Source organism: Populus euphratica, unplaced genomic scaffold (genome assembly GCF_000495115.2).
Source record: "Populus euphratica unplaced genomic scaffold, PopEup_1.0 scaffold101.1, whole genome shotgun sequence".
Lineage (NCBI taxonomy): Eukaryota > Viridiplantae > Streptophyta > Magnoliopsida > Malpighiales > Salicaceae > Populus > Populus euphratica.
This window is the reverse complement of record NW_011499894.1, coordinates 236,538-254,438: the sequence shown is the minus strand read 5'-3', so window position 1 is coordinate 254,438 and position 17,901 is coordinate 236,538. Positions and strand designations below refer to the sequence as shown.

The 17,901-nt window shown below is 35.5% G+C and overlaps 3 protein-coding genes across 10 annotated transcripts in view; 1 reads left to right on the top strand and 2 right to left on the bottom strand.

Annotated features, from left to right (window-relative positions):
• Nucleotides 1-85: 85 nt before the first annotated feature.
• LOC105131746 (Rho termination factor) lies at nt 86-7,193 on the bottom strand. 7 transcript variants are annotated; one of them, XM_011034878.1, is made up of 10 exons: nt 6,370-6,580; nt 6,221-6,280; nt 5,776-6,110; nt 4,975-5,190; nt 4,234-4,455; nt 2,190-2,396; nt 1,703-1,915; nt 794-1,534; nt 547-650; nt 328-417 (listed from the first exon to the last, which is right to left on the bottom strand). In XM_011034878.1, exons 1-9 carry the CDS (start codon nt 6,404-6,406, stop codon nt 588-590), a joined length of 2,094 nt encoding a protein of 697 aa, XP_011033180.1. In that variant the 5' UTR covers nt 6,407-6,580; the 3' UTR covers nt 328-417; nt 547-587. The 7 variants fall into 7 exon arrangements, with proteins under 7 accessions (XP_011033177.1, XP_011033176.1, XP_011033175.1 ...); XM_011034875.1 differs by lacking the exon at nt 547-650 and having other exon boundaries at nt 86-417; XM_011034874.1 differs by having other exon boundaries at nt 298-417; nt 547-1,534.
• A 2,079-nt stretch (nt 7,194-9,272) lies between these two features.
• LOC105131747 (probable sugar phosphate/phosphate translocator At5g04160) lies at nt 9,273-12,771 on the top strand. The gene is made up of 4 exons (XM_011034879.1): nt 9,273-10,196; nt 10,906-11,009; nt 11,660-11,888; nt 12,429-12,771. The coding sequence occupies exons 1-4, from the start codon at nt 9,750-9,752 to the stop codon at nt 12,573-12,575; spliced, it is 927 nt and encodes a 308-aa protein (XP_011033181.1). The 5' UTR covers nt 9,273-9,749; the 3' UTR covers nt 12,576-12,771.
• Nucleotides 12,772-13,223: 452 nt separating this feature from the next.
• The window catches only part of LOC105131744 (calcium-transporting ATPase 4, plasma membrane-type-like), a 12,331-nt gene continuing 7,653 nt past the window's right edge, over nt 13,224-17,901 (bottom strand). Inside the window, exons 3-8 of one of the 2 annotated variants that reach the window (XM_011034870.1) lie at nt 17,859-17,901; nt 15,809-17,757; nt 15,561-15,719; nt 14,489-14,660; nt 14,099-14,397; nt 13,224-13,601 (exon numbers count right to left, since the gene is read on the bottom strand). In XM_011034870.1, coding sequence (XP_011033172.1) covers nt 13,299-13,601; nt 14,099-14,397; nt 14,489-14,660; nt 15,561-15,719; nt 15,809-17,757; nt 17,859-17,901 — 2,925 coding nt within the window. In that variant the 3' untranslated portion in view covers nt 13,224-13,298. Of the gene's footprint in view, nt 13,602-14,098; nt 14,398-14,488; nt 14,661-15,421; nt 15,720-15,808; nt 17,758-17,858 lie in introns of those variants that run through there. The other variant, XM_011034871.1, reaches the window with a different exon arrangement.

Sequence of the window (17,901 nt, the reverse complement as noted above, 5' to 3'; positions counted from 1 at the left end):
ATTTTGACAATTGTAATTTAAATCATCAACTTTTTTTTTAAATATTTTTTTTAATTATTGCAAAAAAAAAACAGAAAAACTTTTTAAAATCAGATCGCGGGGGCACTATGACTAGAGCTTTACACTAAAAGAATGAGTTTTCACAGTAGCCGTATTATTATTCATCCCCTCGCGTAAAGATTGCGAATACATAACAATAAAAACTCAAGCACTCCATGAAACCCTAAACTGGACCTGAAGAGAGGGAGGCCCGCTTTCATTCCATTTGCAAAATCTCACTTTCCCTTTTTCATATATACACATGCCAATATCTCAAGTGGACATGTGCTCGGTCATTGTGGTATTGCGGCATACCTTTGGTCTGTTATGCAGTGGTTTGTACCCGTGGAGCCATTCAAACATGGTCCAAAGAGAAACCTACAAAAACATGGACAAGGAAGCAAATAATGAGAAGAAAGACGGCTAGTGATATGTACGACTTGGATGCTCTTCAATTAACGAGACGCTCTGTTATTTGTTCAAGTAGCACCGCTTTCCGAAGCTTACTGAATTTGGTTAGTTTAAGTCGGCCTGCAATGATCCTCAGTTCAGCTAAAGGCAAGTCCCTCAAGGTGCTTATAGCAGAAGAAAATGATGCCACAACCTTCGAACTGGAATCACAGATTGAGCAAGACTCTTCAACTGAAAGGTCATCCTTGCTTGCACCGTCAATTGTGTCCCCATGTGAACTAGATAAATCCATTTGAACGGCTGGATCTTCAGTCCCCAAAGGGAGTGGAAAATTTACACGTACCTTTTTTTTCTTCTGAGGCTCTGATACTGAATTCGGGGAATTATAAGTCTCAGCGCCGTGTTCTCTAGCTTCAACCTTGTCAGGCCTTGCTGCTTTTTTTGTGATCTTTCTACTCAAAGTCTGGTTTAGACTGGCATTTTGTGGGCCAGCTCCAGATTTTCGTTTCTTATTGCTTTCAGAAATAGAAGATGAACTTCTAAGTATCAGTTCGGAGAAACCAATCTTATGGAGAATTGGTGGATTTGACTTGATATGCCTCTTTCCCTTTTCTTTTTGTGGAATAAAGGACAAATTCAAGTTCGACCTTTTCTCATCAGCAGAAATTTCAGTCATTTGAACTTCAACCAGCATAGGTTTTTCTTCCTCAGGCTGCAGCTTGGCTGTATTTCTCCCTCCGTGATCTTGCATCTCTAAAAGTGAAGTCAAGGCACAACTTTCAGTGTCAGTTAGATCGGTTTCTCTAAACTTCACAATTAAAGGAGTTTTCTTTTGGCCATTTGTCTTCCGAGGTGACTTCAATGAAACTACATCATGAGCTACAGCAATCTTTAATTCTTTCACGGTTCGTCTCAGTGCTGATTTTGGAGGAAACTCAGACAATTTTTGCTCCATACCAGAGTTACTGCCCTTAGCCTGTTTAAAAGTACCTAGTGCACAATCAGAATTGTCTATAGTTCCATGGAGGCCAGCTGCACTTCTTAGAGCTTCTGCACGAACAGTTTTTAGAATAGCACCTGCAGGCTGCTCAAAGGAAATTTGTACGAGTAAGAGGCAGGGATGAAGTTGGACCTCAACATGTGACGCTAACATCGATATACAATATGTCCAACAATTTGAACGGTGTATAAACCAAAGATTTCAAGTAAAGGCAACATATCATGCAAACTATGAGAAAGGAAGACCTTGTACCTCATCTGTTCCGGGAAGATTTCTTCTGCCCTCCAGATTTAAAGATGAACTCGAAGTTTTACTTTTGCCTCTAGCTCTAGATTGGAGTCCTGTGGCTTCTTCATTTCCAATTACTTTCAGATCAGGCATCACCAGCATTTTCATCTCTCTGGAGTGATTTGCTGCATTCCTATTACCACTTGGGCCGAAATCTTTAGCAGCTGTATTTGAAGGCTGTTCATTGCAATAGGAAAGAACAAAAAAAGAAATCCCCCCTAAGAACTCGGTGAGAAAAGTAGTCGGACTCCTAACACCCCCACCCCACCCAAAAAAACAACCACCAGCATGCCTCTAACCTGATTTATGGTTGCATGTAAATAAGCTGACCTACAGAAATAGCTCAGTTTGCTTGAGTTATTAGCCAATCACAGCACGGTAGTGTTGTTTAAGTCTATGACAAAATCTAGATAATGGCCCAAAACTAAGTGGAAGTGCAAGATACTGGTACCTTGACTATTTTCCTGAGATCTGTTTTCTTCACCACAGACTTTGAAGAAGCAACTGAGGTTACAACATCAGCTGTAGATATAGAACTCTGTTCTTCAACTTCTTCAGTTGCAATTGAATCTGAATCACCCAGTTTTTCCTTACAGGAGGGGGTGACTGCATTTTCCAAAGCATATATAGTGGAATTACTTGCACTATTTTCTGTAGGCTGTTCAGTATCAAAGAAAACAGAGTACACTTGTAGATTAGCATTTATATAAATATTTAACAGGAATTGACAAAGTCTATGAATATTAAGTGCAACTAGAAAAGTTCCACTCATGGTATTTTGGCAGAGGAGATATACAGAAACAACTGCAAGTTGGTATGAAGGTTCACGCTAGAATAATGAATGAAATGAACAAGAGGGTCATGAGAGTTTGAAGCAGCAAATAACTATTTTTGGTATCATTTTAGAGTAAATTATGAAACCAGACAACAACTAATCTCTTGCAGGCAAAAATCCCTCTTCATGTCTGGTTTCAGTTGTCATTTCCAAAAGGTGTTAATTTCCATGTAGACTGAAGTTTCTAGGTTATACCACTGAATATGTTACAATCTACAAGTTGCTAAAGCAACTAGAAATCATACTTACTCCAAATCCAAACTGAAACTCTGAAAAAGCCATTCCTTGAATTAGTTCTGCAAGTTACATCTATTTACGTTCTAGCAATAAGAATATTTTGTATAATTGCTTAATAGTAATAAAAAAGCATCTCTATATTGTCTTTTGATATATAACATTTCTTGCTCAGGTACCAGCTCCAATCCAAGTAACATGTGCTCCAAAGTTAGGGTAATTTAATAGAGGCTAAACTCCCAATGTATTTAGACCATGTTTTGGATGAAAAATGATTTTTTTAAAATTATTTTAAATAGAGACATTTTCAAGTTAGGGTAATTTTTTTAAAATTATTTTTAAAAAATACTTTACAAAAGTTATGAAAAATTTTGAAATATCATATTAATTGATGGTTATAATAAATTTGATTCTCAAATTTTTTATTACTATATATTTTATTTTGAAATTTTTTTCAATTTTACCCTTTAGAATTTGATTTGATTTAATTTTTATATTAACTTTAGTTTTTATTATTATTTGTTTTTCTTTTATTATTTTTTATTAAAAAATTTTATTTGTTAAATTTGATCCTTATTTTATTTGAAATAATTTATGAAATTGTAATTATTATTATTTTAATTTCATTATCTTTCAATTTTTTTATCTATTAAATTTAATCTCCATTATTTTATTTGAGATAATTTATGAAATTAGATTTTTTTTATTCTCATTCAACTTTTTAATTTGTAATATTTGTTCCTTATTATTTTAATAAACTTAAAAAAAAATATTGATAAGTTATTTTCCAACTCATTTTTCATGACATAACCAACTATTGAAAAACATTTTCCAACTTATTTTTTATGATACTACCGAATATCTAAAAATAATTTACTTTCTAAAAATCCACTTTAAAAAAAAATTATTTTCCATCAAATAAACAGGCATTACTGTATTATTATCTTTAAAAAAAATTATTTTCCAGCAAATAAACAGGCATTACTATATTATTATCTTGATGTCATTGATAACCCTCCTATATACATCGAGAAACAAACTCATTTGATTATTTTAATTCCAGTAAACAACCATGTTCAGTTCCTCAATAGTAAAAATAAAAGAAAGCTAAGGAGTAAATTTATAATAAATTTTTCTTCTTCAGATGGCATCATATTGATAGGTGTCAAACCTGCTCATCGCAGGTTTGTTTCTCGATCCGCATATCTATCATGCATGCAAAAGCTAAAATTTCATTGCAATTACTGTTTATGAGTTATAGCAATAATAAATTCTACCATTCTACTCAAAGAAGTTAATCCCATAGACTCTCTCTTGTACAAGTAATTACTATTTCCTTGTAGGAAAGTGTTATGGAATTAATTTGTCATAATCGAGCTTCACTCAAATCACACAATATATAAAAGAACAGCTTACAGAAAACAACCTCCACATTGACCGGTTTTAGACCATGTCTTCCCTTATATGCAGATTTTGGAGACAAGCTTTGGATCAGTTTCTCATCTTCTGGAGTTGAGCCATGCTCTATGGCATCCCCTTTCCTAGTACTTCTTGGAATACACAAGCTCAATGATTTCTTCTTATCAGAGTAATCAGGTGCCACTTCTGAAGACTCTGGGGCGGAGACTTTGATATTAGAACTTGCCAGCTGTTCATTGTTAAAATAAGATGGCAGGAAAAGAAAGCAAATCAGTAAGTGGAGAAAAAAGAAAGGTAGTTCATTACTTATTAATCGTTTGACACTGGAAAAACAATGTTATGTTGACTGAACTTTGCAGTTTAGTTTCCTTTCAAACTCTAGTTTCTACAGAACAAAATATATTCCAAGTGCCATGCATATGTCCATGTGGCCGAGGGGCGTATAAATTCAGGAGCAGGACAAACTTAAAACTGTCCAGAAGCAGAACTGCCACAACAGAGAGAGATGCTACTTGATAAAAACAGTTATAACAATGCACATGCATCAGCAGAGCGGCCAGGTCACAGAAATTTAATGGAGTTAACGAAAACTCAATGGTTGTAGTGCATCAAGGCAACCATTTTATACCCCTTTCTTTGAACAAAGGACCTTGATTGAACCAGAAACCACAGGTTTTCACATATTTCCATCAAATTTGCAAAACAATCACGTGCCTAACTAAAGCATGCGGGTTTAGAGCTTTTGGACCTTCACGACCATCGAATTGCCAGTTTTCTTCCCTTGAAGATTCACAGATGGATTCAAAATTGCACAATGTTCTGTTGGAATAGAGCTGCAGTCCTTGGTTTTCTCACTCGTAACTGTTTCCAAATTGCAGTTGCTCGACCTTTTCTCCTTGTCCAAACCATTGGTTGCATGTTGTGGAGCATCTGAGCTTGAACCCAAGACAATGGCATTCTTATGCTGTTCAATAGGAGATGGAAGAATAACTATCACATACCAGGTCACAGGAATAAAATTAGATGAAAGAAAAGACATAATAGTAAAGGATTATCGTAAAACATACGATCATTTGAGATTTGAATTTATTAAAATCACAGAAATTAACTTCTCTTAATTGATGCAAACACTGGGGTCGTACAAACCCAGGGATCTGATTTGACAAACTACTAAAACATCCTAGTCCCCCAAGTGACCAGAGGATGGAAAAAAACATTGCATATCATTTAACCTTGAGACCTCCAAGCAGTGAAGAATCAGTAATCTATCCACACAACAAACCAAAACCAGTGAAAGTCTACACAAATTAGCTGAGTATGTCAGTACAGCGGGGACATGCTACCTAATCAAATGAAAGGTAATTTGAAGCAGAAATTGCTGAGTGCTGAAGAACCAACTCATAAGGCATGTTCATATAAGACTCCCTGGAACGCTGGAATTGTGTGTTCAGACTAATGTGAGGTTTTAAAACATTCCCCTATATAATGATTTGCAAGTTCAGAACAGAAAATTGGCAAAATATCTGCTGAGAAATCTCAAGAATCAGACCTGCTCATCCTTTTTGCAGATGTAATTTCTGAAAAGCACCTTCAAAATTTCGGCCAGTGTCTCAACAGGTTGTGTATACATTAGTAAACGAACCTCGATTTCATTCTTGTCTTTGCTCGTCAGATTTTTTATTGAAATATCAAGGAAATCAATCTTTTCTCTCAAAGCATTACAACATATATCAGGCCAATCTTCATTTTCAACCCAAGCTAGTTCAGTCTGCAAGGATAACAAATCTTGTTCAAATTCAAGAATTTCGGTATCTGCCTTCTCTATCAAAATCCTCAGCACTTGCACACAAGATTTCTCGTTCAGAGCTTCTTCTTCTATCACATCTACGAAATTTTTGAACGAATAAAGTAAGAACTATTGCATGCACATATATCCACACAAACAATCAAAATGTCAGAAAGAAGTTGTCGTTTAGGAAAAAGCATGCATGTACCAAACCCATAACCAAAGTAAAAGTCACACGGGGAATTATCAAAACCTCCTTCCTCTGCCACTGAAGAGGAAAACCATTAGAAAACCATCATCAAAATCAACATTAGAAATCAAGAAGGAATATTGTTCGTCCAAAAAATAAACATTTACCTATATCATTTGGTGGACCCCAAAGATCCCAATCCATTAAGTTTCAACGTGGGGTTACCCTGAAATTCACATAAATAAATCACCATTCACTAAAAAATTCACCAAGAAAGTAACAAAAGCAGGTTTAAAGAAAACCCGTTATTATATAATAAATCAAGATTCTAAATGGATTAAAAATTAATGAAAAAAACAAACAAACAAGTTAATCGAAGTAATTTACTATCTGGGACCCGAAAAGGAAAAGATAAACAAAAAAAATTAAGAAAAATCCACACTCTAATCATTTGACAGCAAATTAAAGCCCAAAAAGTGTTTTTAAGGAAAAATATTAGCATATATATTTACCAAAGTCATAAACCAGCTCAAGAAGGGAAAAAAATTATAAAAACAAATAAAACTTGACAATGGCTTATACTAGACGCTGTTACTAATTAACCGCACAAACCACCTACGCCTATATACATTAATACATTTCTTAAATGCTTTGAACTCTAATAAAAAGCCAATAATACAAGGAAGACTAAAAATGACTTAGTAAAAAAAAAACACAACATAATTTCGAGAAAAAAAAACTCCAGCATTGCACTTTAAAATGAAAACCCATTCGGAAAATGAGAAGGAAATCACTAGAAAGTGGAGACTACGTGGCTTTTTTATTTTCTTGGAAACCAAACAACAGAAAGAAAATGACGGAGGAAATGAAATAATTTTGTTAAAAAAAACCTGTAGCTTGTACTATTGCTGCTGAACGCGCGAGAATGATTAACGCTAAAATTTTCTAATATTTTTTTAGGGTTTCAAGATCTCGAGATTAGTAAGCAACCAGTGAGTGAGAGAGTAAAAGCAAAAAGAAAAGCGTGCCCATGAAAGGGACAAGAGGGAAGGAGAGAGACAAAAAGGTAAATGGCAATTTGGAAAATATCATATCTTGAAAGGATAGAGTGGGAAATATATTGTACTTGCATTGTCGGAGACAGAGACGGGAGAATTTGTGTCCATGTTTTTTCTTTGCACGTGGGACCCGCTACATAAGTGAAATAAAGTCCTGTAACTTTGATTGTTTTACAATATGACCCTTCCTTCCTATTTTTTGTGCCGTTGATTTGAAACTTAAAATGTAATTTGAAAACTACGGATATTTCTACAGGAATAAAATGCAAAGTTGTTCGCACGTGGTGGGGCCTTTCAAAAGATGATCTCTTTTGCATTTTGACTTCTTTTGACTCTCTGCACTCCAAATCTGGGCCATCCATTTGTTGACTCTGCTGAACGGATGGTTAAGAGCAGACCATCGTTAAACGTACATTAGGGCCACCGATAATTGAAAGGAGTTCCAGGACCACAAGGAATTAATACGGATTATTTAAAAAAAAAAACTTTTAAGAAAAATGTCTACTCCATGAAAAAATTACTGTTAATGTTGTTAAAGTTTGTGTCGAGGTTAAACCTTAAAATAATTTAATTTTAAATTAAATTATATAAAAATTATTTTAATATAATTTAATTAATTTGGTATATTTAAAAATAATTTTAATAATTAATAAAAATATAATTTAATTTTATAAAAAAATTAAGATAATAATTTTTTTTAATTAATGAGACATTAATATATTTAATCTATTTAAGTTAACCTGATTATTCCCATTAAATTTATCACTTAGATTATAAATTTTATTAAATTTAATAACTTTATTTTTTTATAACTTTATTTTTTATTTAATTATATGATAAGAGAAATAAACTTTTAAAAAATTCTTTATGATATTAAAAGAAAAATTAAAATGAAAACAAAGTTTTAGTATTTTATATATAATTAAAGATAAAAAAATATTGATAAATATTATAAAATTATATTAAAAAACTTCAAAGGCATAAATTCTATCCTAATTGAATATTCACGAGGTTTTTTATTTCCACATAAAAAATACTAACTTTCTCACAAAAACTTATTATATTATTTGAAAAATATGTTAAAATTGAAATATAAGGTTAAATTTTTTTACAGTGCATTTAAATCTAAAAACAAATACAAAAATTGGAAAATTGATCCTCTTTCTTGATCCTCTCTTATTTCTTAATTTAATTGGAAAATCGAGATGTCTCGTGCTAAAACAACTCCTTGATTAGGCTTAGAAATGACATCATTTTCGATCCTTTCATTTATGAACTTGAAAAACCAAAAAGAAAATGGAAAAATAAAATAAAAAGAAAAAAGGAAAAGACAAAAATATAATGCGAAGCAGAATGAAAGACTACCGTTGGCTAGCTAAGTTCAATGCTGGTCACATTACTGTAGAAGCAAAAGGTTCCCTGAAAACACTACGGAGGAGGAAAGAGCACTGCCAATCTGTGGGTGAAAACACCTGTAGGCTCAAACATCGATCTTATTTGTGCTTGTATCTCATGCCCGTCAAAACAAGAACTCGTGGATCGAAAAGACTCTACAATTCCTGGGCATAAGATAACCCCACCTCTCTATTCATCAACAAGGCTTTGATCCTGGGTTTCTTTATCTAGCCATGAGAGGAAAATCTGATTTTCTCATCTTCCTTATAGAAACCAGACTGGGTTTTGTTATGGAAAAGATGTGATTTCACAAACTCCTTCGCTGGTCAAAACCCACTTCATCTTTCACTAGTTCTTTGCATACCATGAGCAAGGTTTTGACGTGGGTCGTCTTCGTTAGCTGTGTCTTGGGCTCTTGGAATCTCCATCATCCTTTACTTTCAAGCAACAAATCTTTAGACCCTTCTCTACTCGTAGCCGCTCTATCCCTTTGCTGCATCATTTTTTAATTGTTTTGCAGTTATTTTGTCGAGAATTTGATCAAATTCCAGGGCCAAACCACTCATCTTCTTAAATAATCCGATATTTTTTTATATTAATTTTCTTATATAAAAATTAAAATGTTATAAGCTTGTAAACTTCGTATAAAGTGCAATTAACCCTTTAAAATAACTTCATCAAAGGTTGTAGAAAATAAAGCTGTCATCAACTTAAACTTATAGTAAAAACTCAACGATTCAATAATAGAATAATTTTTACCACCAATGATTAAACAAATTCTAGCCAGAGGTAGTTGAAACTTGCCCAAGAAGATGGAATTATGTCTAAGAAGATTCTGTTTCTAAAGTCTGTCCCTTGCAGATTCCATCACACCAACTGTTTACTGTCCCTTGGTATTTTGCACTTTCTTTCCTTGAAGATTCCACACACACACACACACACACACACTCACACTCTCTGACCCTATCGCATTCTCATTCCTCAAAACAAAAGTACAAAGCACCACCTCATAAAAAAAACACTGAAAACTGCCATTGATGAAGCTCAAATGAGATACACAGATCATCTTTTGCAGAACTAAGCGAAACCCAACAATGACATCATCTAAAAAAGAAGCCCTTTTCATAGCTAGTCTTATAGCCCTCTGGTACTCATCAAACATTGGTGTTTTGCTTCTAAACAAGTTCTTGTTATCAAACTATGGCTTTAGATTCCCAATCTTTCTCACAATGTGCCATATGTCAGCTTGTGCTATACTTAGTTACTTATCAATTGTTTTCTTGAAGATTGTGCCTTTGCAAGTTGTTAAATCAAGACCCCAGTTGATAAAGATTGCAACTTTGAGTGTTGTTTTCTGTGGGTCTGTTGTTGGTGGCAATATTTCTTTGAGCTATTTGCCTGTATCTTTTAATCAGGCTGTTGGAGCTACTACACCTTTTTTCACTGCTGTTTTTGCTTACTTGATGACTTTCAAGAGGGAAGCTTGGGTTACTTATGCAGCACTTGTTCCTGTTGTTGTTGGTGTTATTATTGCTAGCGGGGTAAGTTCTTTTCTTTTCTATGGATCTTCAATTGGTTATAGGATTGTGGACATTTGTTTTTGTTTATAAGGTTGATCTGAGACTTTTTAGTGTTTTTTATTTTGAGTTTTTCGAGATTGATTCTTGTATTGCGAGCCATGCCAATTGACAATGGTAATGCAGATCCAGGATCTTGTTACCTTGTGTTTATGTGTGATAATTTATGCATGCTATTGTGCTATGTATATGTTCTGATCTCAGATGTCACATATGATAAGCTGATCCTTTTATTTTCTTTGTTTGTCGGGTTAGAAAACGGTGGGTCATAATGGGAATGTGCATTTCTTAAAAGTGCAATCACTTTCTGGTGCAAGTTCGTAACAGCAAGAATGCTGATTCTCATTGGCATTGTTTGGTGGTTTTCACATGAATCACTTTGAGAGTAACCCAGTATCTACTGAAGCAGCAGGAGATTGAGTTGCTGATAGTTTTATGTTCTAGCTAGTCTACTCATTAGCATATAAAATACTGTGGATTGGTGGTTTCCTAATTGCTATGATTTGTAAGGATTCGATTTCTTGTTTGTATTTTGCCATTCAGCTGCAACTTCTCGTTCGGCTTTATTTTTTAAGTTAATTTTCATTTACTAGATGGCATCCGACATTGATTTCTCCTGTTAGCTCCTAATTTCAATGAAGGTCTTAGCTTTGAAATTTTTTGTCGATGACAGGGAGAGCCAGGTTTTCACTTATTTGGCTTTATTATGTGCATAAGTGCTACTGCTGCAAGGGCCTGTAAGTCTGTTCTCCAAGGCATCCTGCTCTCTTCTGAAGGGTAAATGCTTCAGTTTCTGGTCATGCTCGAAGGATGGCTTTTATTTTGTTTTGTTTTAAGAATCAAGGAGAGTTTTTCCTTGTTTTAGTTTATATGCATGTAATTGATTAACAAAGCTATTCATCAAGTATTTATTCAAATTTTGCATCTTCCATTTGGATCGTTAAAGAAATAACTGCTCTTCTCTGTCTTATATTATTCTAGTTGAAAATCATGTATGTGCGTCCGTTTACTTTATTTTTTTCTTTTGATAAACGTACTTGTTCAAACAGCATAATTCTTGCATTCACCATCTTTCTTTGTGTATGTGTGTTAGTATTGGATTTTTATTTTTGGGAGGTGGATGATTATTTTTGTTTATATATATATATATATTGTGTGTGTGTGTGTGTGTGTGTTAGAAAAGTTTTCATTTTTGGGGTGGTTGAAAACAAAACGGTAAACTTCTCCTCTTATTAATCAGCAATTTTTTTTCAGTACCTCTACCTTATTCTTTGCTTTTCCTCATTAAAAAGAAAAAAGTTTTTTTGATTGTTTTGTTGTTGGTTGATCTTGAAGCCACTTTTCCTCTATTTTCCGACTTGGGTGAGTGTTGGCAAGTCACTCATGTACATATGGCAGCCTGATTGTCCAACTCTTTTGTCTTGCAGAGAAAAGTTGAACTCGATGAATTTGCTGCTGTACATGTCCCCGATTGCTGTTTTGGTATTATTACCTTCAGCCCTCATAATGGAGCCGAATGTATTAGACGTCACTTTAGAACTTGGAAGGAAACATAAGTATATGTGGCTGCTACTACTTCTTAATTCTACAATGGCCTACTCAGCTAACTTGACAAACTTCTTGGTAACCAAGCATACGAGTGCACTGACACTTCAGGTTTGGAATTGGTTGGCATCTTAATACACGTTCCTTTTTGTTAATTATTGACATGAATTTCAGGGTTTATTGCTCATTGCTGCAATAACTGATCGTGAATTGTTTTCAGCAATGATATTGATGTCTACTCTTTGCCAAACACTAGTAAATTTATCACCCACGCTACTTGTCATCTTCAATATTTAAATCATGCAAACTTTTTCATAGATTATTTACACCGCTATATGATTTAATACACCAAGAGAAATTGAAATGGCCATCTCTCTGCATGTTGAGATTACCCCCCTGCAGTTTCATTTGGTTCTTGCCAGGGCTTCTTTTTACTAATAGTACTACTAAAATCCTCATCACCTTCTATGGTTGAAACAGAATGACACTTGTCTTTCTAGGTTATGCTTTCATAATATTTGCTCTAGTGTTAGGAACCCATCCTTGATTGACAAATTTTTAGAAATCAACCGCCTAAAATAAATGAAATACTGGTCAGTTTGAAATTCTTCTGAACCCTTTTGTTTTTTTCCATTTGAATGTAACAATCAGGTGTTAGGCAATGCGAAAGGTGCTGTGGCTGTTGTTATCTCGATCTTCATCTTCAGGAATCCTGTAACATTTGTGGGCATCGCAGGGTACTCAATGACTGTTCTCGGGGTAGTTGCTTATGGAGAAGCAAAGAGAAGATTTAGATGAATTATCTACCCGAGTTACAGATTATTATTTTCCTTTCACATAGGAATTAGTGAAGTTGTACGGGCTAAGATGATTTTATTCATAGAGCGATGCACAACTGTACAATATTTATGATGTGTACAAAGCATAATCACCATTATATTCGATTATGTTCTCAATATTGAGGGTAAGAAATTCAGTAGTTCCTTACACATTACCTAGTTTTTTCCTTGGTGATGAAAGAGGAGAAAGAATTGAAAGGTCGCCTTACGGGTTGAATCTGTGATGCATGGAACCTCATCTTTTTGTTCTTTTTAAGTGACAATTTCCCAGGGGATTAATAAGTCACAAAAGATGGTAGGCTTGCTTGCATTGCACTTTACCTCTCTTTGATCTATTTCCCCTAAAACTCAAGTAGCAATGTTCAAAATTATAAAACTAAGCAGCAATATTCATTAATCACTGAGGTAATGATATTGAAGGCAAAGATTTCAAGAAAAGCTGGTGTTGAACAGAAGAGCAGCTGGAATTTACATTTTCAGATGATTGGTTGGATGCTGCATTTGCAGCAAGGCAGTAACTAGCCCTATTAAAAACAATCCCTTCATATCCAAAAGGAAGAAAACAAAACAAAAGACCTGTCATTGTCCTACATGTCAACTAGCCGTGGTTTTTCTTTGTTTTGTTTTGTTTTTTTAAGAAGATAAAAAAAGAACTGGAGGAGAGAAGGAAAGTTCTTCCCTTTCAAGCGAGGTCAGGACCAGAGGGAACGGCATCGTAACCATCATGGTGCTTAGGATTCTCTCTTTCAACAGGGATGCACTTTAGGACAACAGCGATAGGCATGCTAACAGCTCCAATTACGATGCAGAGTAGCCACATTTGCCAGCTTAAGGGCACAGTGCTTGCAAAAGTTCCCAGGAACTCGACCATGATTACTTGGAATACTACTGTTATAACCATAACACCTAGAAATATCCAGCTGCTGAACATGCCGCGGACTATGTTTATCTTCTCTATATCACGGCTGTTTATTTCATTAAACACCTGAAAGAGAAACAAAATTGAACTAACATTGAGCATGACAGTAAAATTGAAGACTAAGATAATCTTAGTCCACCAGGACCCCATGCACTTGGAGATCAATGCATGAACAAATAGCTCGAATGCTTTCAATGAAATTTAAACAGAAGAAATATCAGGAGTTATTGCATGACATTTGCCTTTGTGACAGTACAACAATATGAATGAAATCATGAACGGATTGGCAGCTTGGGAACAGGAAATATTGGCTTCCAAGAAATGTAAATGTACTCTCAGCATAACATGGTTTCACTCAATAATCCAAAAAAGAGAATTTGGTTTGTTCTTGAAAACTAAGGATCATTCTAAGTAGCAAATTTACAGTAGTCTATTAATCATTTTATAGCCAATCGATAAATGTGCTGAAAAAATATGAACAGCTGTAAAAGAAAATGCTTTCAATATGGAGAAAGAAGAATATACAACGAAAGCAGGGGAGGCTTAATCCAACAACAACGTACCTGGCAAAACACGAAAGTGTTGAATATTACAGTATTGACAATCTCGGTAGCATCTGGGCCTCCAAGTCGTAATAGGCGCTTCCCATCAAATTGGAGAACTGCAAGGATGACCAGCTGATAAATGCTCTGACCAAATATATTCCTCCACATGGTCTTTGTAATGAAACTTGCACCCCTCTCTACAGGAGCCCTTTTCATCAGCCCATCATTTGGAGGTTCTGTAGCTAGCGCCAATGCCCCAAGTGTGTCCATAATCATGTTAACCCAAAGCAATTGCACAGCAGTCAGGGGAGCAGATCCTGAAAATGATAAAGAAGAAATGAACATAATATTAAATAATCATATTGATGTTTGAAAGACGAAAAAGCCTCGAGTCACGGACCACCGCACCTGTAAAGCACGCAGAAACAAAATTAATTACAAGAGCGACAACATTAACTGTTAGCTGGAATTGCACAAACTTTTGAATGTTTATGTAGACCGCACGACCCCATTTAGCAACATTTACAATGGTCCTAAAATTGTCATCCATTATGATAACATCAGCATTTTCTTTTGCAACCTGCACATGACATGGAAACGTGAGGTGACTGTATTTATCAGAATAGCAGATAGTACTGATGCAATTCAAATTTCAGGGAAAGAATAAAAAACAATAACTACTTGAAAATATCTAATAAACATCTACCCAGTTTGAGCTCGCACTAGGTTCATAAAGAGCATGTTATCATACAGAACTATGCAGCAGCTCTGTAGATAGCTGGATATAATTTTAAGAATATAATATGATAATACTTCTAATGAAGTTACTGGCTTGTACGCAGAACCAATCATTAGAGATCTCATATCATTTCAACTGCAGTGTCAGAATTTAGAACAGACAAATCTTTTCGTTTAAAAACTTATGTCAAGATTGCTGATTAAAAGCAATGGTGGCTCAAAAATCCCTTGAGATTACAAAGAGAGGAGTTCAATGTCAGGGAAATAATTTTCTTTAAGAGAAAAGAAGAAAAGGAACAAAAGAGTAGACACTGAAGACAACTTCAACTGGGTCTGAAAATGACACTCGTAAAGTACAGTTTAAGCTTCATCCAGGTTACGAGGGAAGTAGATACGTCAAAGAAAATGTCTATACTATTTCAGACCTTTTTTTTTTAACATACTCTTTCAGAGTAAGTAAAGATGATTATAACTACTACCTAAACTAGAATCAACAATTTTGCCAGTATCTTTTCAGTTTTGCAAAGGGTAAAAAGAACTTAACAACAAACAGCAAGCTGTAAAAGGAAGGAAAAATTAATAAAAGAAATCTCATCTTCATACTGTTTGGTTCCATAGAATCCTCATGAAGTGGAAAAGGGAGTAGAAGGGACCAAAAATCATTTGTCTGGGAGCAAAAGAAGATTACATTTGTAAGATCATCAGAATCGGTGATGTGATAAAAAATAACAGGAAGACAGACCTCTGTTCCTGCTATGCCCATAGCTAGTCCAATGTCAGCCTCATGCAATGCGGGAGCATCATTGGTCCCATCACCAGTTACCGCTACCACCTCTTTAAACATATTCTTCAAATTAGTTACCAATTTGTGCTTATCCAAAGGCAAAGACCGAGCCATTACCTGTTTCCCAGAAAAGCAGCAAACACAGTTTTGCATCGTAAAATGGATATCATTAAGTATCAAATTTTACAATGCGGTTGTTCCAAAACCTGAATTTTGGGAATGATTTCCCTCATCTGCTGAGGAGACATGATACGGAACTCTGGTCCTTCTATGGCCACACCATCCACAGTAAGTATTCCACATTCTTTGGCGATAGCTTTAGCTGTATTTATATTATCACCAGTTACCATACGAACTGTTATGCCAGCTGCCAAACAAGTCTGGACAGCATCCTTGACTCCAGGACGCACTGGATCCTTGATTCCAACAACTGCTACCAACGTATAGCCAAAATCAGGGATGCTGCCATCATAAACTGGGTCATCTAGATCCTTATAAGCCAAGCATAGGGTTCTCAGAGCATCAGAGGCAAAGCTGTATATAATATCCGATATGTTCAATATCTGTTCTTCAGAAAGAGGAACGACTTTTCCACTGTCATCAAGTATCTTGTCACACATTTTTAATACGATTTCTGATGCACCTTTGCAGAATGCTCGTAGCTCTCCACCTGGAAGTGCCACTAGCACAGACATCTTCTTCCTGACTGAATTGAAGGGCTCAACGTTGAGCATCTGAAACTCTTTGCGTTGTGAATCAAAATCACCGCCCAAAAGCAAGCCAAGTTCAAAGAGTGCTTTCTCTGTTGGTGTTCCCAAAATCGTGTTCTTTCCATTTTCATCTTTACTTATTTCACAGGCAGTATTTTGAAATATAACCTGAAACAGGAGGCTTAATACACTTTCAGATATTTCCATTTCTAAAATGCTTTCGCTGTTACTACATTTAATATCTTCAGTTTTTTCGCATATCCATATCTTATCAACCACCATGTGGTTTGTGGTTAACGTCCCTGTCTTATCTGTGCAGATGCAGGTAGCAGAACCCATTGTCTCACAAGCAGAAAGATGTCTCACAAGTGCCTTCTCATCCATGAGTTTCTTCATTGCAAAGGCAAGACTCAAAGTCACTGCCAAAGGTAATCCTTCAGGAACAGCAACGACAATAATGGTCACAGCAATAGCGAAGTAGTTAAGAAGCGTCAATGCATCACTTGAAGACCAATCTGTGAATTCCTTATGAATCGCTTTCTCCACTAGGAACCTTCCAGTTAATACCAAAAATGTAAGCACAGCAAATGCCAAACCAATCTTTCCAATGATTGTAGCAACACCATTCAACTTCACCTGAAGTGGGGTCTCATCTTCTCCACCCTCATTTAGAGTTTCCATCAGTTTTCCCCATTCAGTCCTCATACCAACTGCAGTCACTATCATCTTTCCTGACCCATCCTGCACTTTGGTTCCTGACAGAAGAAAAGGTTTACTTTCATATATATTCACTGGTTCACTCTCCCCTGACAAGCTTGACTCATCAATCACCAAGCTGTATCCTGAGATGTAAATCCCATCAGCAGTAACTATGTCTCCAATAGATAATTGGACAACATCTCCAACAACCAAGTCATAAATGGAGATCTCTTGTCTTCTCCCATCTCTTATCACTTGAATAGAAATCCTTTTCTTTTCTCTATCCAAGTCTCTAAATTGTAAGGATTGATTGTAATCACTTATAGCAGTAACCATGACTATCAAGAATATACTAAGTATGATTCCCAATCCATCATACATGCCCTTTGGCCACCCTTCGGTGGCTATTCCTACACCTATAGAAACCAAAGCACATATCATAAGGATAATCAATGTCAAGTCTCGCAGTGCTTCCCACACAAACATAAAAAAGCTTCGAGGAGGCTTCTCCTTGTAACGGTTGAAGCCATAAATCTTTTGTCTGGTAGATACATCACTAGTGTGAACACCTTCGTCCAACGAGACAGAGACTTTCTGCGCAATCCCATCAACTCCGCCATTTGTTTTAAGACCCTTAATATCATGCTCACGAACAACGGATGCAAGCTCATCTGGATCAATTCCAAAACCTGCTTCTTTAATCTCATCCGAAATCTTGTATTCAGGTCGACCAGCAGCATTTTCAGCTGCCCAACAGAAATGAAGAGAGAAAAGGATAAATATTTATTTGATAAAAAGAATAAGACACAAATGGTCTACATGGAAGCCGTAGCTCCAAGCATTTTACCATCAAGAAACAGACGAGCTGCCTTTCTGACATAAAGAGCGGT